This window comes from Glycine max, chromosome 6 (assembly GCF_000004515.6).
Source record: "Glycine max cultivar Williams 82 chromosome 6, Glycine_max_v4.0, whole genome shotgun sequence".
Lineage (NCBI taxonomy): Eukaryota > Viridiplantae > Streptophyta > Magnoliopsida > Fabales > Fabaceae > Glycine > Glycine max.
The window spans coordinates 13,205,535-13,227,069 of record NC_038242.2 but is presented as its reverse complement, the minus strand read 5'-3'; the positions used below and the strand labels follow the sequence as shown (position 1 = coordinate 13,227,069).

At 31.9% G+C, this 21,535-nt stretch overlaps 1 protein-coding gene across 2 annotated transcripts; it reads left to right on the top strand.

The window, feature by feature from the left end:
• Window positions 1-210: 210 nt before the first annotated feature.
• On the top strand, window positions 211-5,945 carry LOC100782302 (uncharacterized). 2 transcript variants are annotated; one of them, XM_006581751.4, is made up of 4 exons: window positions 211-442; window positions 635-736; window positions 2,711-2,782; window positions 3,287-5,945. In XM_006581751.4, exons 2-4 carry the CDS (start codon window positions 727-729, stop codon window positions 5,431-5,433), a joined length of 2,229 nt encoding a protein of 742 aa, XP_006581814.1. In that variant the 5' UTR covers window positions 211-442; window positions 635-726; the 3' UTR covers window positions 5,434-5,945. The 2 variants fall into 2 exon arrangements, with proteins under 2 accessions (XP_006581814.1, XP_006581813.1); XM_006581750.4 differs by having other exon boundaries at window positions 211-446.
• Window positions 5,946-21,535: the final 15,590 nt, after the last annotated feature.

Here is a 21,535-nt window from a genome sequence, read left to right as displayed (position 1 = left end):
GCAAGAGCGAAGAGGCAATTAAGGTTGTTAGAATGTAATGGAGTTTGACAGTGACGCGCTTGGGGAAAGGAAGGTGGATGAGAGAAAAATTGTAAAAATGCGAGACATCATTATCGATGGGACCAATTGCCAAGAAAGACCTATGGCCTATCGGTTGAGTTGGAGACAAGCTCATTGGGTTTTCCGCAGCTTTTTTTTATTTATAGCTTCCCATCCTGCTGAATCTTTGTTTTTTACTCTCTTCTGTTTCTGCTTCCCCTTTCTCTTCTATTACTCTCACCTACACCAATGTCTCTCTGAATCCGTAACAGTGTTTCATGTTCCCAAATTGTAACCACAACACACCAACACCAACAGCTACAGCAACAGCGAAAAGAAAAGAAAAACTTTCCCTTTTCTTTTTTCTTTTCCCCTTCCCCACAAGAGAGAAGTGAAACACTAAGTGGGTTTGTCTTCTTTCATTCGTCTTTTTTAGAACAAGATGACATCTTGTTCGTTTTCCTGTATCATTAGTAATAATAATGCCTTGTTGAGATCTAGTGCCACATTGGTCGTTTTCACTTTCGGTGTCGTCCCACGTTCTTGTTCTTCTTTCTCTTCTGGCTGTAATGTCCGTGTTTGTCACCTTCCACAGTCACTGCCTCTCGTTGGTTGAGCAATGTGGGTTTCCACGTTTAAGGAGATCTTGGAATCTTGTCCGTGAAAGTTTTCAGCTTTTGGGTCGCGATGCAATTGGGTGAGTTTCGCTTTGGCCCAAGTTTTTGCCTTTTTTTTTTTTGTTGAGAATGTGTTTTGTTTTGCTGAATGGGGTTTGTTTATTTATACATGCTGGCATAGTTTTTTGTTTTTTTTAATCAGCAAATGTTAGTTTGTTAGTTTTGTTAGAAATGTCAGTAGGAGGATTTGAACCTGCTACCTCTTCCTTCTTCCTTCACCCTCCTTCCGCAACCTTATATCTCCACATGCTGTCATAGTGGCATGGATCGATTACTATACAAAAACAATGTGAAAATATATATCAGCTTTTTATTCCCGACTTTCATTGTAAAATTATATGATGTTTGTGATATCCTGCACTGGTTTGAAGTTGGAAGGAGGCTCTTGGGTGGTTTTTTGAGACTCATCTGATATGGTTTTTTATTGTTACTTAAACGCTTCACATGTCTTCTAGTCTCTAGAATTACTTAATTGATGCGATTATGGCAAGTTCCTTGCTTTTCATTCTACTAATGACAACGAGAAAATTTTACCCTTTTGTCCTTTTCTTTATTTGTAGGATAATGTTGTTGTGTGATGAATATTTTTGTACCTTGTGGTGTATGTGAATTGTGAACCAACCAAAAAAGAAAGATGACAAATGACAATAACGAAATGTAGACTAAAAAGTAACTCTGGTGACTTACTCTGTAAAAAATTGGCTTTCAATCAACTGAAAGATGTTTTCCTGCATATATTGTAGTATCAGTTCATGTTTTTATTAGCTAAATATATTTATTGATAGGGGTGATGGAGAGTGTATAAAAATAGGATTTTTTCTTCAATCAAGGCATGTATACTGGTCTTATCAAGTAATAAAATAGTAAGTGTAGTATCGTTTCCAGGATAATTGACACGGATACTAACTACGGCTAAATCAATACTATTAGAGCCAACCAAAATTAATTAAAAAGATTAAGAATTAAAAACAAACACTGTAAAAAACAACTCTTGATTTGGTGCTTGAGCACCCTGTTGAAATGCTTGGTGCTCTAGAACAAAGGCCATTTGATAGTTGACACTTCGACGCTTAGCAGTGTGAGGAAATTCCTGGCACTTAGGCTTGATGCATTGTAGCACCTAGCACTAAGTCCTGGCGGTGAGTGATAATTTTGGAAGTTTCTGCATGAATCGAATATCAAAATCAATCATGCAATTAGCTTCTAAAACTATGAAATATAAAAAAATACAAATTCTTGAAAGGAAACTATAAGAAGCCTAATTTTCCCTTTATAATTCCTAAAAATGGCTATAAATCTGCATGTGATGTATATTCATCCTAAAGGGTATACATAAAATAGGATCAGAAGCCCATTCATAAAAGGAGCAATAGAATCTCGCTTTCATATACCTGGCATGTTGAATAAAGTGATTTTTGCATTCCACTGGCAAAATAGTTCATAGATTAAAATAAAATGAAATATTATTTCTGTGCATATGCTGGTGCAACCTTACTTTACACTACAGCCTCACCTGGTTGTTTTTACTTTGTTGCTGTAGATAACTCTCTTTTGTATCAAATTGATTGAAGAGAAATTAGTAGGGAGATGGGATAATTGAGACCAACAACAAAAAAGGAAAAAGAAAATATAACAGCATTTATATTTGAAGAGAAAATGTGTCTTCAGCCTGTACATTTAGGTTCCTCCACTCTTGAGGAATAAAATTAATTATTGTATGTTTGTGTGAGTGTGTGGACTTTGTTCCTTGTAAGTTGTATCAGAGAAAAGGATTTATCAGTCTAATGCCTCTAGAATTGAAGGATTTGTACTAATCATAAGTTTTTGCAAATACAGTTTATGTTCTAATTGCAATTGAGATACTGGAGAATTCATAGGGTTTATACTTTATAGATAAAAACTTGCTCACTTCTATGGAAATGCTAAATTATGTATTTGTTCATATTTATATAATGATTTATCTGATTTTTAACTGTATTAATCATGTGAATCAGGTTTTCTGCAAAATGGATTGGATTTATCTCCAGGAAAAAGTCTGGATGGAAGTTTCAGGAAGTCTAGCTCTGGTTTGTATTGATCTCTTCCTTTGTTTGATCTTTCTCTAGAATTGGGGGTATTTACTAACTTTCCCATGCTTTAACCCCTCTCATACAGTTTATAATGTTGGACTATTGACCTATTCATGTTTAAGAAACTACGTGAGGGATAATGATGCCTAAGTAGTTATAAACTTCAATGAAATATCAAAGTGTATGTATGGCTGAAGACTCTTAGAAAATATGTATGGAGAGAAAATTTTGATGATACACAAGCTTGACAATAGTTCACACCCTCAAATTCATCTGGTGCTATTAGCTTAGTGTTTTTACACACTGTAATGCATGTTTTTTTTTTATCGGCACACTGTAATGCATGTAATGACAGTAATTAGTATGATTCAAATACTTCCTTGAGGCATGGATGTATTTTTCTGGTTTGTCTCTGCTTTTGTCCTTTTATCATGTATCATGATTTTGTGCTAATATACGATTACTTTTTTTTAGTATAATAACATGGTTGCTATATGGCAGTTATTTCTGCTAGTACTGTCTCTGGGACCTCAGGATTGAGCCAGTTTCTTCCTATTTCCAGAAGAGTATTAAAGGGGCTCAAGGAATATGGAAGGAAACTGGTTGACCTGGAGTTATTCAGTCAATATCTTGAGGAGTGGGTCTTGGAGAATCTAAATGGTGATTCAGAAGATGGGATGCAAAGTTTTCGTTCTCCCTTCACAACTGATGAATTGTGCAAACTTGATTTGGCATTGGAGGGGGTACCATTTCAGCAACTCGTCCGTATGCCATTCTTTGCTGACGTTTCTGATGAGCTTATAGAAGATCAGTATCTAGCTGCAGAAGATTTCCTTCATGCTATTATAATTGGACTTTGGCGTACGTTTTGGCATAAAAGTGGACCACTGCCATTATGTGTCTCTTGCCCCTCTCATATTGGTTCGAGGTTCAGTAGTGTTGAAAAGGCAATATCAAGGGGAAGACTGAGGGAAATGCGTGGTTTAGGTTTAATATCAAAAATTGCTACTGATTCAAAATTTAAATGGGATCATATGGTAGAGTTTGCCTTATTCAAGCCAGAAGTATTCTTGGACAATGATTCAAGACTATCAGCCAGCACTATTTGTGAAGCTCTCTTTTATGGTTTCCATGTTCTTGTTTCTCGGAGTTTGAGCAAGATTAGTTCTGTCAACAGTGATTCTGTTTTCCTTCTAGTTCTAGATTCTAAATGTGGAGTAGTGATAAAGTTCAGTGGTGACCTTGGGAAACTTGATTTATTGAATTCAAGTGATCCATATCTATCTGTTGCTGAATGGATCAAAACTAATGCTGAAATTTGTGTCACCCCAGTGGAACCAATATGGAACCGATTAGGAAATCCAAATTGGGGAGATATAGGAACTCTACAGGTACTATTGGCAACTTTCTACTCCATTGCACAATGGAATGGACCTCCGCGAAAATCAGTAGCCTCATTGATTTCAGATCATAGTCTCCGCCTTCAGAAGCGGAGAACAGAATGCTGCATCATTGAGACTGAAAATGCATTGGTGCCTTATCATGAGACATCTGACCATCAAGCAGGAGAAATTGTTGAGCTTGATCAAAATGAATTATTTTCCCATAACCGAGCTTCACGTTTGAAGCTCAAGTGTGGTGACATATTGGCCTTGGATGATCCACAGCAGGGACAGAAAAGTTTCCAAATTCATGAATCTCTGGTAGGAGGGAAGTATTATCTCTATAGTGCAGTTTGTCTTGATCATCCCTCGGAGTTATTGACTTTATATGTGGGTGCTCATCCATCTAGACTTGAGCCTTCTTTGGAGGATATGAGCCTTTGGTACCAAGTGCAACGCCAAACAAAAGTTCTAAACATTTTGAGGAATCAGGGAATCTTGAGCAAATACTTACCTGAAATTGTTGCCTCTGGTAGGATTTTACATTCTGGACCTTGCAAGAAAGAGAGCCCCGGGGGAAGGTGTGATCACCCTTGGTGTGGGACTCCAATACTGGTGATATCTCCAATAGGGGAGCCGCTATCATCTGTGGTTGCTAATGAGGGGTCATTTTCTGCAGATGAAGCAACGCGCTTGTGCCGGGATTGTCTAGCTGCTCTAAGAAGCGCAGCCATGGCTAATGTCCAGCATGGTGATATTTGTCCGGAGAACATACTACGTGTTGTTGAAAAACAAGGTGTGAGAAACCAAACTATGTATGTCCCCATATCTTGGGGGCGTGGTGTGTTGGAAGACAGGGACAGCCCTGCCATAAATTTGCAGTTCTCATCATCTCATGCACTTCAGCATGGGAAGCTGTGTCCTTCTTCCGATGCTGAAAGCATTGTGTACATCCTCTATTTTATTTGTGGAGGGACTATGTCTCTTCAAGATTCTATTGAGTCTGCTTTGCAATGGAGAGAAAGAAGTTGGGCGAAGCGATCGATCCAGCAACATATTGGTCAGGTTTCTGCTCTCTTGAAAGCATTTGCTGATTATGTGGATAGCCTTTGTGGAACTCCATACCCTATTGACTATGATATATGGTTGAAAAGGTTGAACAAGGCTGTGGAAGGCTCAGCAGATAAAGGTAAAATGATCGAAGAAGTACCTATAACATTAAGATTAGAGGATGCTGCGGAGTCTTCAGGAGCTTCTGGCCCTTGATGTGATGCTGGAGGGCTGGGTTTTGGTGCTTTATTTTTTGTAAATTGCAATTGAGGAATTCGAATGCATTTTATTTTTAGGAGTTTTAGGTTCTTAGTTTTATTATTTTGGTATATTTTTCGGCAACATATTTTGGAGTGTTTACTGGTTTTTTTTTGTCTGATTGAGACCACATAACAAAATTCATGCCTGTTTCAAGAATTGGCTGTCTACTGAACTACCCTTGACACGTCTTGCTTGGAACTTGGAAGCATCCATTGGATTTGACAAATCAAGAGGTTAAAGATAGCACATTTGCTCGTACACTAAAAGGCTTTCAGTCTTTCCTTTTGGTCGATTTGTGATGAAATGTTCAGGTTTATATAAAGTTCACTGTATTCCCCAAAAAAATGTGTAGGGGCAGGTATAATGTACTATTTTGGTACATTCAGAGCTACAAAGGAAATTGCACTTAATGTAAACTGTACCATTTGTCTTTGATGATCTTGTTAATATAGCTCAAGCTATATTCAGAGCTCTTGTTAATATCTTTTTTGTCAGCATGGCAACGGTTAGGAGATCATGACTGAGGAAAATAAAATTGTATATGGAAATTTACCATTTGTCTTTGATAATTTTTTTTCTTTTATAAAAACTAGGTTCTTAACATTTATACTTATGAACATGTCTTTGTTTTTATAAATAACTAGTTTTTCAATACCCACCAAGCAAGCGGTCTTTGTCAATCATACAAGTTTTAATAACAGATAATAACAGACAATGACATTGAACATACAATTGCACGCTCAGGGTAAAAAACACAGAGAAAGCAGCAGAGGGCTAATCATTGAACTTGATTGTTTGATAGCCACATATCCATGGAAATACAGCAACTTTTGCACTCTACCACGCCCTCCCCTTCCTTTCTGTGACATTTCTTACGTTCCAAACACAGCGTGAGGGAGAAGATTTTGATGGTCTCAACTTCAAAATGGGATGGGAAGAATGGCTCTTAAAGTGAAATCAGAATTTATCCACCAAAGTTTGTCATTAGCTTTATGTGCATTTTGTGGGGGTTTACTTGAACACTTCTTTTGGAGGGTACAGCTAGGGATTACTTTGTGTATAAGAATTGTTATGACTTAATCAATAACTTGTTCTTTTACCAACATCATGACTATGGTAGTTGTCTTCGGAAATGGGCATGTAATCACTGTTAATCATAAGCTATCATCATTCATCCTACATTCAATTGGGTCTCACTTGGTGTAAACTAGTTGATATAAATTTTAATAATTTGTCCCCTCTAGTTTATTATTTGAAGTCCACTAAGCACAGACTCAATTATTTTATTTTATTTCTTTATTTGTAAGAATTGAATACGATATCAAAAAATTTACAATACTTACTTATCTTGTTTATCCAACAAAACTGAACCCCTTGATTTTTTTTATTTGTTAACAATAAACATATATACATAACTCATTAAATAAAAAAAAGAAGAAAAAATGTTCCCATTAACTCACTGCTGTCAATACACCATGGTCCACAGGCTTTGATTTAGTAGGCTTTTTGACCCACGAGAACTTTATAGCTGACTTAGGCAGGCTTTCTTTACCGTTCTATACTACTTCTATCTTAAAGAATTGATCCTTTATTCAGGTTTCTTTAGAACTTGCAATTTTGGGCAAATTATCAAAACCTTCATCAGGTTTTGATAATTTGTGGACAAGGAGTGGAAGAAGGATGTCGTAGATGTAAGAAGAGTAGGAGATCGTATCATAGCCTTAAAATTGGTAGTGGGACAAGACACCTTTAATGTTATTAGTGGGTACGCACCTCAGGTTGGGTTAGCAGAACACTTTAAGGTAAAATAGGGGTACTTCAGGATATACCCCAAGGAGAGAAAGTTTTCCTAGGAGGGGATCTCAATGGACATGTAGGTAGCGTGGATAGAGGTTTTGAGGGGGTGCATGGGGGTTTTGGCCTAGGGGAGATGAATGGGGAGGGTAAATCCATCTTGGAGTTTTCGGAGGCTTTGGATCTTTCTATAGCCAATACATGGTTTAAGAAAAGAGAGGAACATCTTATCACTTACAAAAGTGGAGGGACATGTTCTCAGATAGATTTCTTCCTTATCAGGAAGTCTGATAGGAAGTATTGCTTGAACTGTAAAGTTATCCCGGGAGAGAGCTTGACTACCCAACATAGAGTTTTGGTTATGGATGTAAGAATTAGAGATAGGGTAAAGAGAAGAAGTCCTATGGTAGCACCAAGGATCAAATGGTGGCACTTGAAGGGTGAGAAACAAGGAATCTTCCAACAAAAGATATGGGAGGGATGGTGTGGACAATCACAAGGAAGTGCAAATGATATGTGGAACAAGACGTCCCAAGAGATTATTAAAGTGGCTAAAGAGACGTTGGGTGAATCTAGAGGTTTTGGACCTAGGGGTAAAGAATCGTGGTGGTGGAATGAAAGTGTTCAGAGCAAAGTTAGAGTAAAAAAGGAGTGTTTCAAGGAGTGGTCTAGGTGTAGAAATTCTGAAACTTGGGATAAGTATAAGATAGCTAGAAATGAAACCAAAAAGGCGGTGAGTGAGGCAAGAGCCCAAGCTTTTGACGGACTATACCAAGCTCTAGGAACCAGGGACGGAGAAAGATCTATATATAGGCTTGCTAAGGGTAGAGAGAGGAAGACTAGAGATTTGGATCACGTAAAGTGTGTTAAGGATGAAGAAGGCAAAGTCTTAGTGCATGAAAAAGATATCAAGGAAAGGTGGAAGGTGTATTTCCACAACTTATTTAATGAGGGATATGGATATGACTCTAGCAGTCTAGACACAAGAGAAGAGGACCGGAACTATAAGTATTATCGTCGGATTCAGAAACAGGAAGTAAAGGAAGCGTTGAAAAGAATGAGTAACGGTAAGGCGGTGGGGCCAGACAACATACCTATTGAAGTGTGGAAAACTCTTGGAGATAGAGGTCTTGAGTGACTCACCAAACTCTTTAATGAAATTATGAGGTCAAAACGCATGCCGGAGGAACGGAGGAGAAGCACGTTAGTGCCAATCTATAAGAACAAGGGGGATATACAAAATTGTGCAAATTATAGGGGAATCAAGCTCATGAGTCATACCATGAAATTATGGGAAAGAGTGATCGAACGGAGATTAAGAAATGAGACTCAAGTTACTGAGAATCAATTTGGTTTCATGCCGGGAAGGTCGACCATGGAAGCGATTTATTTATTACGGCGGGTGATGGAGCAATATCGCATGGACCAACAAGACTTGCACTTGATTTTTATTGACTTGGAGAAAGCGTATGATAGAGTGCCTAGAGAGATTTTGTGGAAAGCTCTAGAGAAGAAAGGGGTTAGGGTTGCATATATTCGAGCTATCCAAGATATGTATGATAGGGTATCGACTAGTGTTAGGACATAGGGTGGAGAGTCAGACGATTTTCCTATCACAATTGGTTTGCATCAAGGGTCAACCCTTAGCCCCTACCTTTTTACCTTAATTCTGGATGTCCTCACGGAACAAATCCAAGAGATAGCGCCGAGATGCATGCTTTTTGCAGATGACATAGTCCTCCTTGGAGAGTCGAGGGAGGAGTTGAATAAGAGGTTGGAAACTTGGAGACGAGCTCTAGAAACACATGGCTTTCGCCTAAGCAGAAGCAAATCGGAGTATATGGAATGTAAGTTCAACAAAAGTAGGAGGGTATCTAACTCAGAGGTGAAAATAGGAGACCAAATTATCCCTCAAGTCACACGGTTTAAATATCTTGGGTCTGTAATACAGGATGATGGAGAAATTGAAGGGGATGTGAATCATCGCATTCAAGCAGGATGGATGAAATGGAGAAAAGCATCGGGGGTGTTATGTGATGCAAAGGTACCGATCAAGCTAAAGGTAAAGTTTTATCGGACTGCGGTAAGACCGGCGATTTTGTACGGAACAGAATGTTGGGCGGTCAAGAGCCAACATGAGACTAAAGTAGGTGTAGCGGAGATGAGGATGTTGCGGTGGATGTGTGGTAAGACTCGACAGGATAAAATTAGAAACGGAGCTATTAGAGAGAGGGTTGGAGTAGCGCCTATTGTAGAGAAGATGGTGGAAAATAGACTTAGGTGGTTTGGGCATGTAGAGAGAAGACCGGTAGACTCTGTAGTGAGGAGAGTAGACTAGATGGAGAGAAGGCAAACAATTTGAGGCAGAGGAAGACCCAAAAAGACTATAAGAGAGGTTATCAAGAAGGATCTCGAACTTAATGATTTGGATAGAAGTATGGTACTTGATAGAACATTATGGCGGAAGTTGATCCATGTAGCCGACCCCACCTAGTAGGATAAGGCGTTGTTGTTGTTGTTGTTGTATCAAAACCTTCATCACTAGGTTGACTTCAATAGTTTTCCTTTTTTTCAGCAAATAAAATTAGAATTAGCATGTTCAGAGCTCAGAACGTCAAAAAAAGAAAGGAGGGAAAGTAAGCGAGTTTCTGGTTCCCCTAGGCTGTTTTGACATTTTTTGGTCTGTTAAATTGATCAATCTTTACTATTCTCTTCCTTTCATAATATTGGTCGATAAAGATGTTTTTTACATAGAGCAACAAAAAATTAAAAAATAATAACTTTACAAAATTAATCTTATCATTATTAATTCATTTATTTGATAGATTTTTTTTATAAAACAAGCAAAATTTTATTAATTGGAATTAAGTACAAGGTGTGTACATGATGATCCATTATGATCAATACAAATAATTGTAGCATAGAGTGGAGTAGCTAACTATACTCTAATACATGTAGGGCTATTGCTTCTTTATTTTTTACCCTCTCTTCTTACTTTTTTTTTAGAATGACTAATCCCAAATGTAAAATTACATTTCAGAATCTATATTTTTTTTCTTGTTTTCTTTCTGGAATAGACCAATTCGAAGATATAAAAAAACACATTAAAAAAGATACAGGAAGTAACTTGGGCATTACATGAATCAACAACTACATATAGTATTGTAGATCCAATATATTGCGCATGCATCCAAATTCCAACCACACTTTAAATCTGTTGCCTCAGAGTCACAAGATTGAGCAACCACCAACCACTACATCCAAAGATCCATGCATCATATTTGTATCATGCTTTATGGCTTCCAACTCCACGCAATTCTTGTCTCTCACGAACATAAAATCCCTACAGCAATGTTGTCTCTCTAAGCTCCCCTCTGCCCGTATCAAAGTTGTATAGTGACATGATGATATAAAGAACAAAGAAGAACATAGTTAACTTGAGGAAGGAAATAATGGAAAAGGATCAATCGAATTGTATTGAACATGTAATTGATTAATTATATGAGGTGAGGTATGTTCCTCTTATCTACGAGACATACAAAAATAACTAACTGAACTAACTGTTTTCCAACTAACTGTGACAAATCCTATACTCACTAAGAGCCCTGATCATAGTTTCTTGTAACCAACTTTTAGGCTTCTCACAAAGCCCACGTCATAGCAAACCATGTCACTCTCCATCCTTCTGTTTTGCTTTATCTAAATCTGTTATGTTTATAAAATTAATGTTACTAGAAAAAGAGAGAAAAAGATGAAATTCCTTTCACAAAAATATTACATAACTAGTCAATGAGTTAAATTGGGCCTTATTTCAAAATATATAACTTTTTTTTTTATTTTTTTAATATAAGAATCGAGTTTAACTAATTTTTATAGACATTTTAGATTTGAATTGAAGATTTATTTTAAAACTTACCTTTTAGTTAATAAATTTATCTTGAAATAAATTAACAACTCTTAGATTTTATGTAAGTCAAAAAATTTATGTCTTTAAATAAACTGACAAATATATAAAATTTAAATGTTGTGATGAAAATTTAATATTACAATAATAGCATTAATATTATATTATTTATTTATATTTATTAAATAAGTTATTATGTCAAACTTAAAATAATTTTGGAATGATCAAATATATGATTTTTAAACTAATTTTAACTTAATGTATTTAATAAATAAATTTAACCTATGTTTAATGTGAGCCATCAGCTTGTTTGGTTCATTCTAGTCCAATTTGGAACTGTAGGGACGAAAGTGAAAACTTTTGGATTTTTTTCATCTACCAAACTTTTGATTTTCTAGCATGAAATTCTAATTTCGGGCGACTCATTTTTAAGATTTGTCCGGGTGTCAGATTTTGAGAATTTTTGGATGATTCTCCAAAGAATATCTGCAAAAGCATGGGTTGTTTTTATTCTACAGAATTTATTCTTTTTTATGAAGTTCACGGTAATTTAGATAGCATGCTAAAGCTGAAAACATCAAAATGGGGGAGAATACAAACCCTTCACGATCGTTAGGAGTCATTCATGGGATTATTTTGTCCTCACACCCATCATAAAAAAAATGGTGTTAAAAACTTCCAACAAAATATCTAATTTATTCTCATGCAGTAAGTAGGCTTTTCACAGTTCAGTTTGAAAAAAGAAAACTAAATTGAAACGAACTAAAGTATGATTTTAGAGAACTGAATTAAATTATTTAAATTTAAAGCCAAATTGAACTATTATAATTGCTAAAACTGTTTTTTCTTCTTCTTATGATTGTTTTGCAACAGTTTGAGGTCGTATAGGTTGGACAAGCTCGTGGGGATTCGAGAAGGTAATATTTAAAGCCAAAGAGTATGTTGTCAAGTTGAATTAGAATTTGGATCTAGTTTGTCCCAATGCATGCCGGTAATAAGATCATTCTTAGGCAATAGTGTCTAACAAGTAAATCTATTAGTTCACAATTTAGCTACCTAGAGGTCACCATCTTGTATTGCTGAGTAATTGAATTTGAAAATAATAAGTCTATTCAGCAGATCCCACAAGCTATGTTATTTTTAATGATAAATCCAAATATTGCACGTAAAGTCCAAATGATTTAATTGTAAACTAGTGAAACACATTCTCAATTTGTATCTACCTCACGTATTCATCTCAGATACGTATTTTGATATCAATATCTTTAATGGAAAGAGTTGTGAAATTATAATACAGTCAAAGAGGAAAGTATAGCTTGTATAAGAAAAAAGAGAACTACACTATTGAATAGAGCGGTTGAAAAAAAACTAAAGTGTCGTTGGGCAACCAAGTTGGGTTCGGCCTCTTCTTCTTGATAGAGGTTTGGGCAGTTTAGGACAATGGATTGCATGTTAGGCAAGTAGGCATAGGCAACAACACAATTATAGAAAATAGAAATGCCCTTAGATTTAGATTGACTCAATAATACATGAGACAAGACTATATATTATCAATTTTTTAGATTTATATGTACGGTTAAATTATAAAATTAAATAAGTATAACTAAGTAAAAAAAATTGTTTACTATGGAAAATAAAAATATATAAGTTATTAAATTATATTTGAAAGGTAAGATTAAAAGATAAATACAAATGGTTTTTATAAGTGATTATTTAACTTCTGATTTTTAATTTTTACCATCCATGTATAATTAAAAAATAACAATAATGTTATAAGAAGTTTTGTAGAAAAAATACTGTATAAAGAGTTAATCTTTTTAATCTTTATAAAGTTAGAGTTTTTTAATCTTTTTAGTTCTCATAAATTTATTTTTTTAGAATAATTCTGTCATATTTAATAATAATGTGACATGCATGCTATGAATTAATTAATGGTAATAGAGATAATATTCAAATATTTTAAAATTTATAAGGATTAAAATTAAGATTTAATTTTTATATATATATATATATATATATATATAATTAAATGTAACTAAAATGCACATTTAATTATATATTCAATATGACTAAAAACCTTACTTGAATAATTGGGTGGAGCAACTTATTTTGCTACATCTGCTTGTGTAGGATCTAGAGTAATGAAAAACCTAACAAACACTTATCTCTAGTCTTGAGAGAGAGAACAATTACTATAATAATGCTCCAAAGTAATATTTAAAGAAGGGTTTAATTAATATGTTTTTAATCTTTATAAAATTATAATTTTTTTTAGATTTAGTTATTAGGAATATGATATAAATTAATTTTACTTCAGCCTTTAAAAAAAAAAAAAGAGTTACTTGACTTTAAAGTTAAAGATTTTTTTATTGATTTGATACAGTGTTCTCATCTCGAATTCATGCGTAACTTTATTCCTTCTGTTTCTCATATATCTTGACTCTTGATTCTTGAAGGCTTAAGCAAAATTTCCATTATTGCTCACGAGCAGTATAGGTTATGATATCCTATATGAGAAGCAAATAAATTATCAGCTATAACAAAGCTGTATATTCCTTGAGAATAAAATAAGACACATTTCAGCAATAAAAAACTAAAAAGGGTTGGTCTTCAATTCTCGCAACTTGTAAGTATCTGATTCTCTCGTTCCTTTCAAAAGCTTGTTATCGCCTGTACATATATTATATTCATTGTGTTTATTTAACAAAACATATATAAATTCTCACTAAGTGTCTGAAGGAATTTTATGAATCAACGACTCATGTAGATATAAATCAAATTATGTTCATTTTAGACAAAACAAAAATAGAATTGGGATTTTTATAAAGAAAACCCCCTTTTGTCAAATATTTATTGAAAATGTGGAATATGAGAGAATAATTACTTTTTGTCCAACTTCTAGAATTTTTTATATGCTAATTTTTTTTATAAGAAATAACTTTTATACACATAAATAAAATATAGGTAATTTTTTTTACCTAAATGGTTCAATTGATTATAAGTCGTCTGACACAAAAGTCTAATTACAATTTATCAATTTTTAGAGAATACATCAATTTTTCATGGAAGAAAATTTTACTCAAACCAGTACAAATCATTAATTAAACTCGAACAAACTTATACTAGTTTATCGACATATTTAATGTTTACCAATAACAAATTATTGAAATTAATCAAATTTCATGGTTAATTTATTAATCTACATAATTAATATATTTAATAATTTAAATATTTATTCTAAATTATTACAGAACGACACTTACAACTAAATAACCTTATATGAAAGTCATATTTTTCTTCCGGAGAAAAATAAAATTACATTTTTGTTGAATATTTTCCAATATATGAAATGAACTGTTATTTTTCTAAGACACAAATACGCACTAGTTTATATATAAACTAGTGCAAATTAATGTGTTGAGCAACCTAATTTTTCCTGTCATTTTTTTTCCGGTTAGACGAGTCTTTCCCTCGAATCCAACTCATTTTAAAATTTATCGTGTGCTGTTAATTAAGCTATGTAGGATAAATTTAAATATTTGCTCTTGAATAAAGAAATTTTTAGGATTTTAATTTCTTTCTTTGTTGAGATTTCCTGCGACTTACTTGCATTAATTATTTTATATTTTGTTACATTTTTACCATTTTATATTATTTTAATTTTCTTAAATAAGTTGAATGCCCATTTATAAATAACCTGGCATGTTCAAACGAGTGAACAAACACTAAATAATGTTAACGTATATACAAAGGTCTAGAAGGATAAACCCAACGTGAGAAACAACATAATAATAATAATAATAATAGGTGGAGATAGACCGAACCAAACCACAATAATCGTAGAGAGAGATATTGCTAGCGTGGAACTGTTGGAAAGTCACATGGAGATGAAAACGAAAGAATTAGGTGCCAGTAACGTGCCATTTTTCTTTCTTTACCCAAACCTTCCAGAATACCAGTTACTGACGTGGCATCCCTTTATCACCAATTATATATTTATATATTTCACCTTAAACCAGGCAAAATATACTATTATATACCACTGAAAAGAGAATATTAAAAACAACTCTCGAATTGTCAAATACACTTACTCATTCAAATATTTTTTTTATTCGTTGAATTTTTTTATAAATGATCAAATTTAATAAATTTCACATCATATTTGCTGTTTTTCTTTTTTCTTTTATAGGTTTTAATAAATTCTAACTAATTAAAAATAATATGTTTAAGCACTCCTCTAATTAAAAATAGGTCAAATATATTTTTGGTCAAATTTAATTATAATTCTTGTAATTTTAAATCAATCAAATTGATTCCTATATTTTAAAAAGCATTTGATTTTTTTAAAAGAATTTATAATAATCACGCCTTCTATTCAATTAATTAAGCTACTTTTTTAACACAATAACATATTTTTTTAAAATTACAAGGATCAAATTGATAAATTTAAAATTATTAGAGAGACTAAAAATAATAATTTGACCAAATTATGAAAATCAAAAACATATTTTATTCATTAAAAAACAATACTAGTATTAAGAATAGGGTCGTTACGTGTTTTTTTTCCTTTTCAACAATAAAGTTTGAACTTATATTTTGATATATATTATTCAATTGTTTTCTAGTAAGTTAGTTTTCTTTCTCAAAAAAAAAAAAGTAAGTTAGTTTGCTATGTATGTTTAGACTGACTTAGGATTTACTTGTTTATATTTTTAAAATACTTTTTTTATATGAAATTATATTTAGTTTTCTATAATTATGTAACTTTTTTTTTTACTTCTTGTAACTTTTTAAAAATTATATATAGTTTAATACTTTTCTCATCAGTTAAAAACAATAACTATTAATATATATATATATATATATATATATATATATATATATATATATATATATATATATATAATGTGAGCAATTTCCATTTAAAAATATAAGTACCATTAGTATAAATTAATGTATATTTAATTGTTTTTTTTAATATTTTGAAATAAATTTTAAAATTATTTAAAAATATATAGAATAAAATAAATTAAAAGACATACTTAAACTAAGTATGATATACATGATTTCTTAAAGAATTATTTTAGTTTAATAAGGGTTATTGAATTTGAGTCTTAAGTATATACTTTCTTTGGTTTCTATTATAAGAAAAAAATGAATTTCATATTTATTAAGAAATGAATTAATTTCATTAAATCGTGTTAATTTTTAAATAAAAATATTTTTTTTCTTTAAAGTATATTTCATTGAAACTTGATATAAAAATAAAAAATTCTTTAGTTCTACTAAATAAAAAGGTATTTTAAAGATAATATTATTAAATTAAATAAGATAAATTTAATTAAATTTTGCTTGTATTTAAATAAAAACAATTATTTTTTGTTATTTATAACAAAAATAAAAGGAAATAATTGTGTTAAATATATGGAAAAAATTTATATATATATGAAAAAGACTTATTTTCATATCTTCTCTTTCATAATTTGATGTATTGAAATAATTAGATGATATTATCCTAAACAATTATGATGGACAAACGTATCTGTCAAAAAATAAATACTAACACGTGTTTGGTCCTAATTAATTTTAAGAAATTAATCGTTAACATAAAAAATACTAGTTAAAATTATTTGAAATTCAAAATAAACTAATCCAAAAAATACTAAGTACTATTTGAAAAGAAAAACAAAAAAAAAGTGAAGAAGATATATAAAGCAAAAGCAAGAACGTATTTATGAGAAAGACAAAAAGGGTGGGTGTTGTAGCTGACGTCACCAACATCTACCTACCCAAACCGCTCAATGTTCGGTTCTTCTTCTGTTCCTGTTTTTGTGCTGTAGGCCCCACTCCCCACCAAAAACACCTTTCGTGCCATGCCTATCTATCTCTATTTTCTACACTCACGCGCTATTTTTCTTAAATATTAAGCGCTATTTTTATAGTATTATTTTACTAAAATTATACTATCTGTGAATCTTCCATCATTTTTACAATGATTTTTTTAATCACTTTCTAATACTGTAAGGACACTAATAGGTAACAATATTTTTTTTTATTCTGGTGTAATTTTACCCAAACACCTTTTTTTCATAATGAATTCCACTCAAACACCGTGTTTTTATATTTTTTTAAAAATTTCCATCATCCTCAGTAAGTATATATACTACACCTAATGGAATGAGATTTTTTTCTTCTTTTCTGAGTACTACTATTTGCTAACATTCTGCCCAATCACGTGCCGTGGGCCACTTCCCTCGCAACTACTAGCATAGTAGCGTTGTAGGTTATTTGAATATTGTTTCAAAAATTCAATCCAATACATTAATTAATATTGAGTAATATCATTAACTAAAATATCATTGCTAATTATTATCAAATTAGCCGCGGCCTATATTCTAACTATAGTTTTTTCATTAAAAATGTTTAAAAAGTCTAACCTTGTTTTTCACGATATGTGCGATGCAGCGATCAACTTTACTTCGTGATATGAACTCTTTATCGTTGTACTGTGTTTAGTAATTCCCTTTTAAATAAGGAAAATATCTTCTTGCTAAATAATTGTAGATAATTTAATTCGAGTCTTCTATCTTTAACTACCACACCTCCTTTGCATATATGTATGTTACTTGCGTTTTTGAATGATCAAATTCGGATTAATATACATATTTGTCGTAATTTCGTTTCTAGAAGACGGGAAAACTTCAAAACCTAATTTTCTTGAAAAAATATTTTTTTCCTGGGCTATTTGTTTAAAGCTTGGTTTTTTTTATTCAATTAACTAAGTAGGGCTTCAACTTTGACTTTGTTTCAGTTTAATTAGAATCCATATATATGTTGACCCAGTTATAAATTGAGCACCGTTCATGTTCTATCTAACAACATTGCAACATTAGACAGACCGTTTATCAAGTCTACGTACAAATTTTCTTCTGTTACGAATAATTGAAATCAACTCTTCAAATGATTGAACAAAAGTCACTTATATGTTAAAATTAATATTAAATCATTTTGATATTATTCGAATTCAATTATCGGTAGAAATAACTTTTTTTTTGTCAAACTTTACATATTTTCTGACTGAATTTGATAAAAAATTAGAATATATAAAGTTACAAATCAGTCCAAGTATAGTTCAACTTCATATACGAAACAAAATTAAAAACTTCCTTAGTATCAAAGACCAAATCTTTGAGATGTATACATCAATCTTTTTAAGGAATTTTACACTTCAATCCAATTTGGGTATTTGCACACATTCTGATCGACCTCAATTACATGTTGTAATCTCAGTTTTAAAAGCACAGTAGTTTCACTAGTTTGTAGCTTGGAAGAATTTTAAAATCCTTCCCGTGAAAAAGAATCCAAAACAAGCATTTTGTTAACAATACATTTTGAACTTAAAAGTCTTTTAGTGGTTACACAATTACTAAAGAAAAATATGATTATTTTAAAATTTTAAATGAATTTGTATTTTAATTTTAATGATTTATTATGATCTATTTAAATGATCAAAACTTCGTAATCTTATTTTATTTATAAAAAAAATTCTCTCATTTATATGTAGGCGTACATGTCCGTGTTTTCATCCACAAAAGCTTTAGGTACATTAAATACGATGAGATAGATATTTTGTTTTTCAAAAAATGTAGATCTTACAAAAATGACAATAACTGCATAAATATTTTTATTTTAAAAAGGCAAAATTGTAAAATTGGTCTCCTACTTTATCTCCAATTTCAGATTTGATCCCCTATAATTTAATTCACAAATTTAATCCACAATTCTATAAATTCCTGCAAAATTGGTTCTGAAAGTTCAATTTGGACGTTGACTGTTAACCTCATACTATCAGGTGTCATTACCACGTGTGATTGTCACATGTCAATGCCACGTGTCAACGTCTGAATGGTTCCTTGTAAAGACTTCATTTTTTTTGTAGGTAAAATTACACTTTTGGTCTTCCAGTTTTACTCCAATTTCAATTTTGGTCCTCCTATAGTTTAATTCACACATTTAGTCCCTCAATTTTATAAACATTTTATAAATTGTTCCTGCAAAATTGATCTTTTGAATGGTATAGCCACTGGTGCTAGAGACATGGTAGGTTTTTATAAATCTTGCACTTTTTTTCATCGCAAGTTTTTCACTCATTTGAAATCCAGAGAAAAATCACTCTTTCTCTCTCTCTCACATTCGGGGTTGTTCAACTTGGGAAAGTGGCGCATGAATCCCAACCTGGGTCTGAAATTTTTAGATCTCTTACTTTAACAGGTTCTGTAATAACCCCCTATTTTTTTTCTTTTTTTGCTCCCTCATGCGGTATTATGTGTATACGACTGCTTAAGTGACCTATGTATGACAATGATATTTTTGTTTGAAATTTGAAATACAATTTCTCTAGTAATAAAATTTGACTGAATTTATAAAGGGATTTATAAAACTGGGAGATCAAATGTGCGAATTAAATTATAAGGGGACCAAAATCAAAATTGGAGTAAAACTGGGGGACCAAAAGTACAATTTTACCTAAAAAAATGAAGTTTTTACAGGAAATTATTCAGACGTTGACACGTGACATTGACATGTGACATTGACATGTGACAGTCAATGTCTAAGGTTAACGGTCAACGTCCAAATCGGGTTTCCAAGACTAATTTTGCAGGAATTTATAAAATTAGGAGACCAAATTTATGAATTAAATTATAGGGGATCAAATCCAGAATTGGAGATAAACTGGGAGACAAAAAAATGTAATTTTGCATTTTAAAAAAGACATATTAGAATTAGAATCCTTTTTGAAAAGTTAGTGTTAAAATTTGTAAACTTAAATTTCAATGAACTTATTTTACACACTGAACTTGCATATTCTCTCTTCTTTCTTTCATTTCAAACTGTGTTTTAAAATAAAACCAAGGCAAAATTCAATTTATAATCAAACCTAATTAAAAATTAAATTAAATATTTCAATTTTATTTTTTAAATTGGTGTTGGAGTCTCCTAATAAAAACTGATCATAACGTAGGTGAGTGGCAGCTGGCAGACAAAGTCATAAATGAAACGTATGCGTGAATATTTTCTAAACAATTGTGATAATTCAATTTAATTTAATTTGCATATATATTTTCAAAGGTCATGCTCCATTCGTATGTACATAACCTTTACTTTTAAACTTAACTTAATTAGTAAATTTAGCTGATAAAATCTGTAATGCGGATTGCGGAGATCGATCTTTATAAGAAAAAAAAATTCAATCAATAATTGGGGCCATCAACATTCATCAAATTCAAAAAAAAAATTACGTACAAAAGAAAAACATTCTTCAATTTCAAGTTATGTCTTAGTATTACTTTACGGTACGTAAATACAAAAATATACATTACGTACACCAAAGAAAGGGCATAGAGGAGGTGGCCAGCTACTAACTTAAAAATAGTGAAGTAAAATCATGTTGTAGCATATATCAATCAATGTGAAAGAAACTTTGTCAAGTATAGTCCAGTTTTCCCATAATTGTCTTGTTCCGGTGACAGTAAATGGTAGGTATATGCATTCAAAAGCTGTCTCCTACCTAAACGCTAGCTACAACATAAGTGTTGGGTTCTTAGCTTCAATTCGTTCCTCTTCGCGAGTTTGACCAGTGACCACTGTCCCTGCCACTGCTCGTGTAGATCATATCTCAAACTTACTGTAACTTACCTAACATAGTTAATGTCTAACAACTCATTTACTGACCCACCAATAGCCCACTACTAGTACGCAAGGAATATTCAAATTTTACCCAATACCAATTTATTATAATTACCCATCTCAAGTTAAGAAAGCAGTCCATCATATTGATATATAATAAAAATATTTTATGTTGCTAGATGCTAAATAGCCTACTATAATGTTTTAACTTTTGAATTATATGTTGCCCAATTAGTTTAGATTTATCTTGGTACAATTAAGAAGAAGGAATGAATGACATTTTCAATATCATTTTATTTATTTATTTGAGGAATAAAATTAATATCATTATAATATCGTATATAATTATATTTACTTTCTATTTTTCATTTATCACTATATACATCTAAAATATTTTGCACAATTAATCAAAAGATATAACATTAGTTTTTTTTATTTTATCATTAATTATGATGTTGAAAAGATATATATTTTTCAAGTGTTCAAAATAATGGATTCGCTCTTATATTATACATTCACTAGAGTGTGGGCAAAGTAAAGCACAATACCCAGATTTTATGAGGCGTTAATTTCACACTCGGCCATATATATCTCAAATATAAATGTTAAAGGAAAAATTTGATTAAACTTCAGGTTCAAAAATTGAATTCAATATAACAAATAAAAGATTAA

Excerpts from the sequence above, each read along its gene's own strand:
- LOC100782302 (XM_006581751.4), top strand. Across the intron at positions 2,783-3,286 it reads TTTCAGGAAGTCTAGCTCTG|TTATTTCTGCTAGTACTGTC; the intron begins GTTTGTATTGAT and ends GCTATATGGCAG.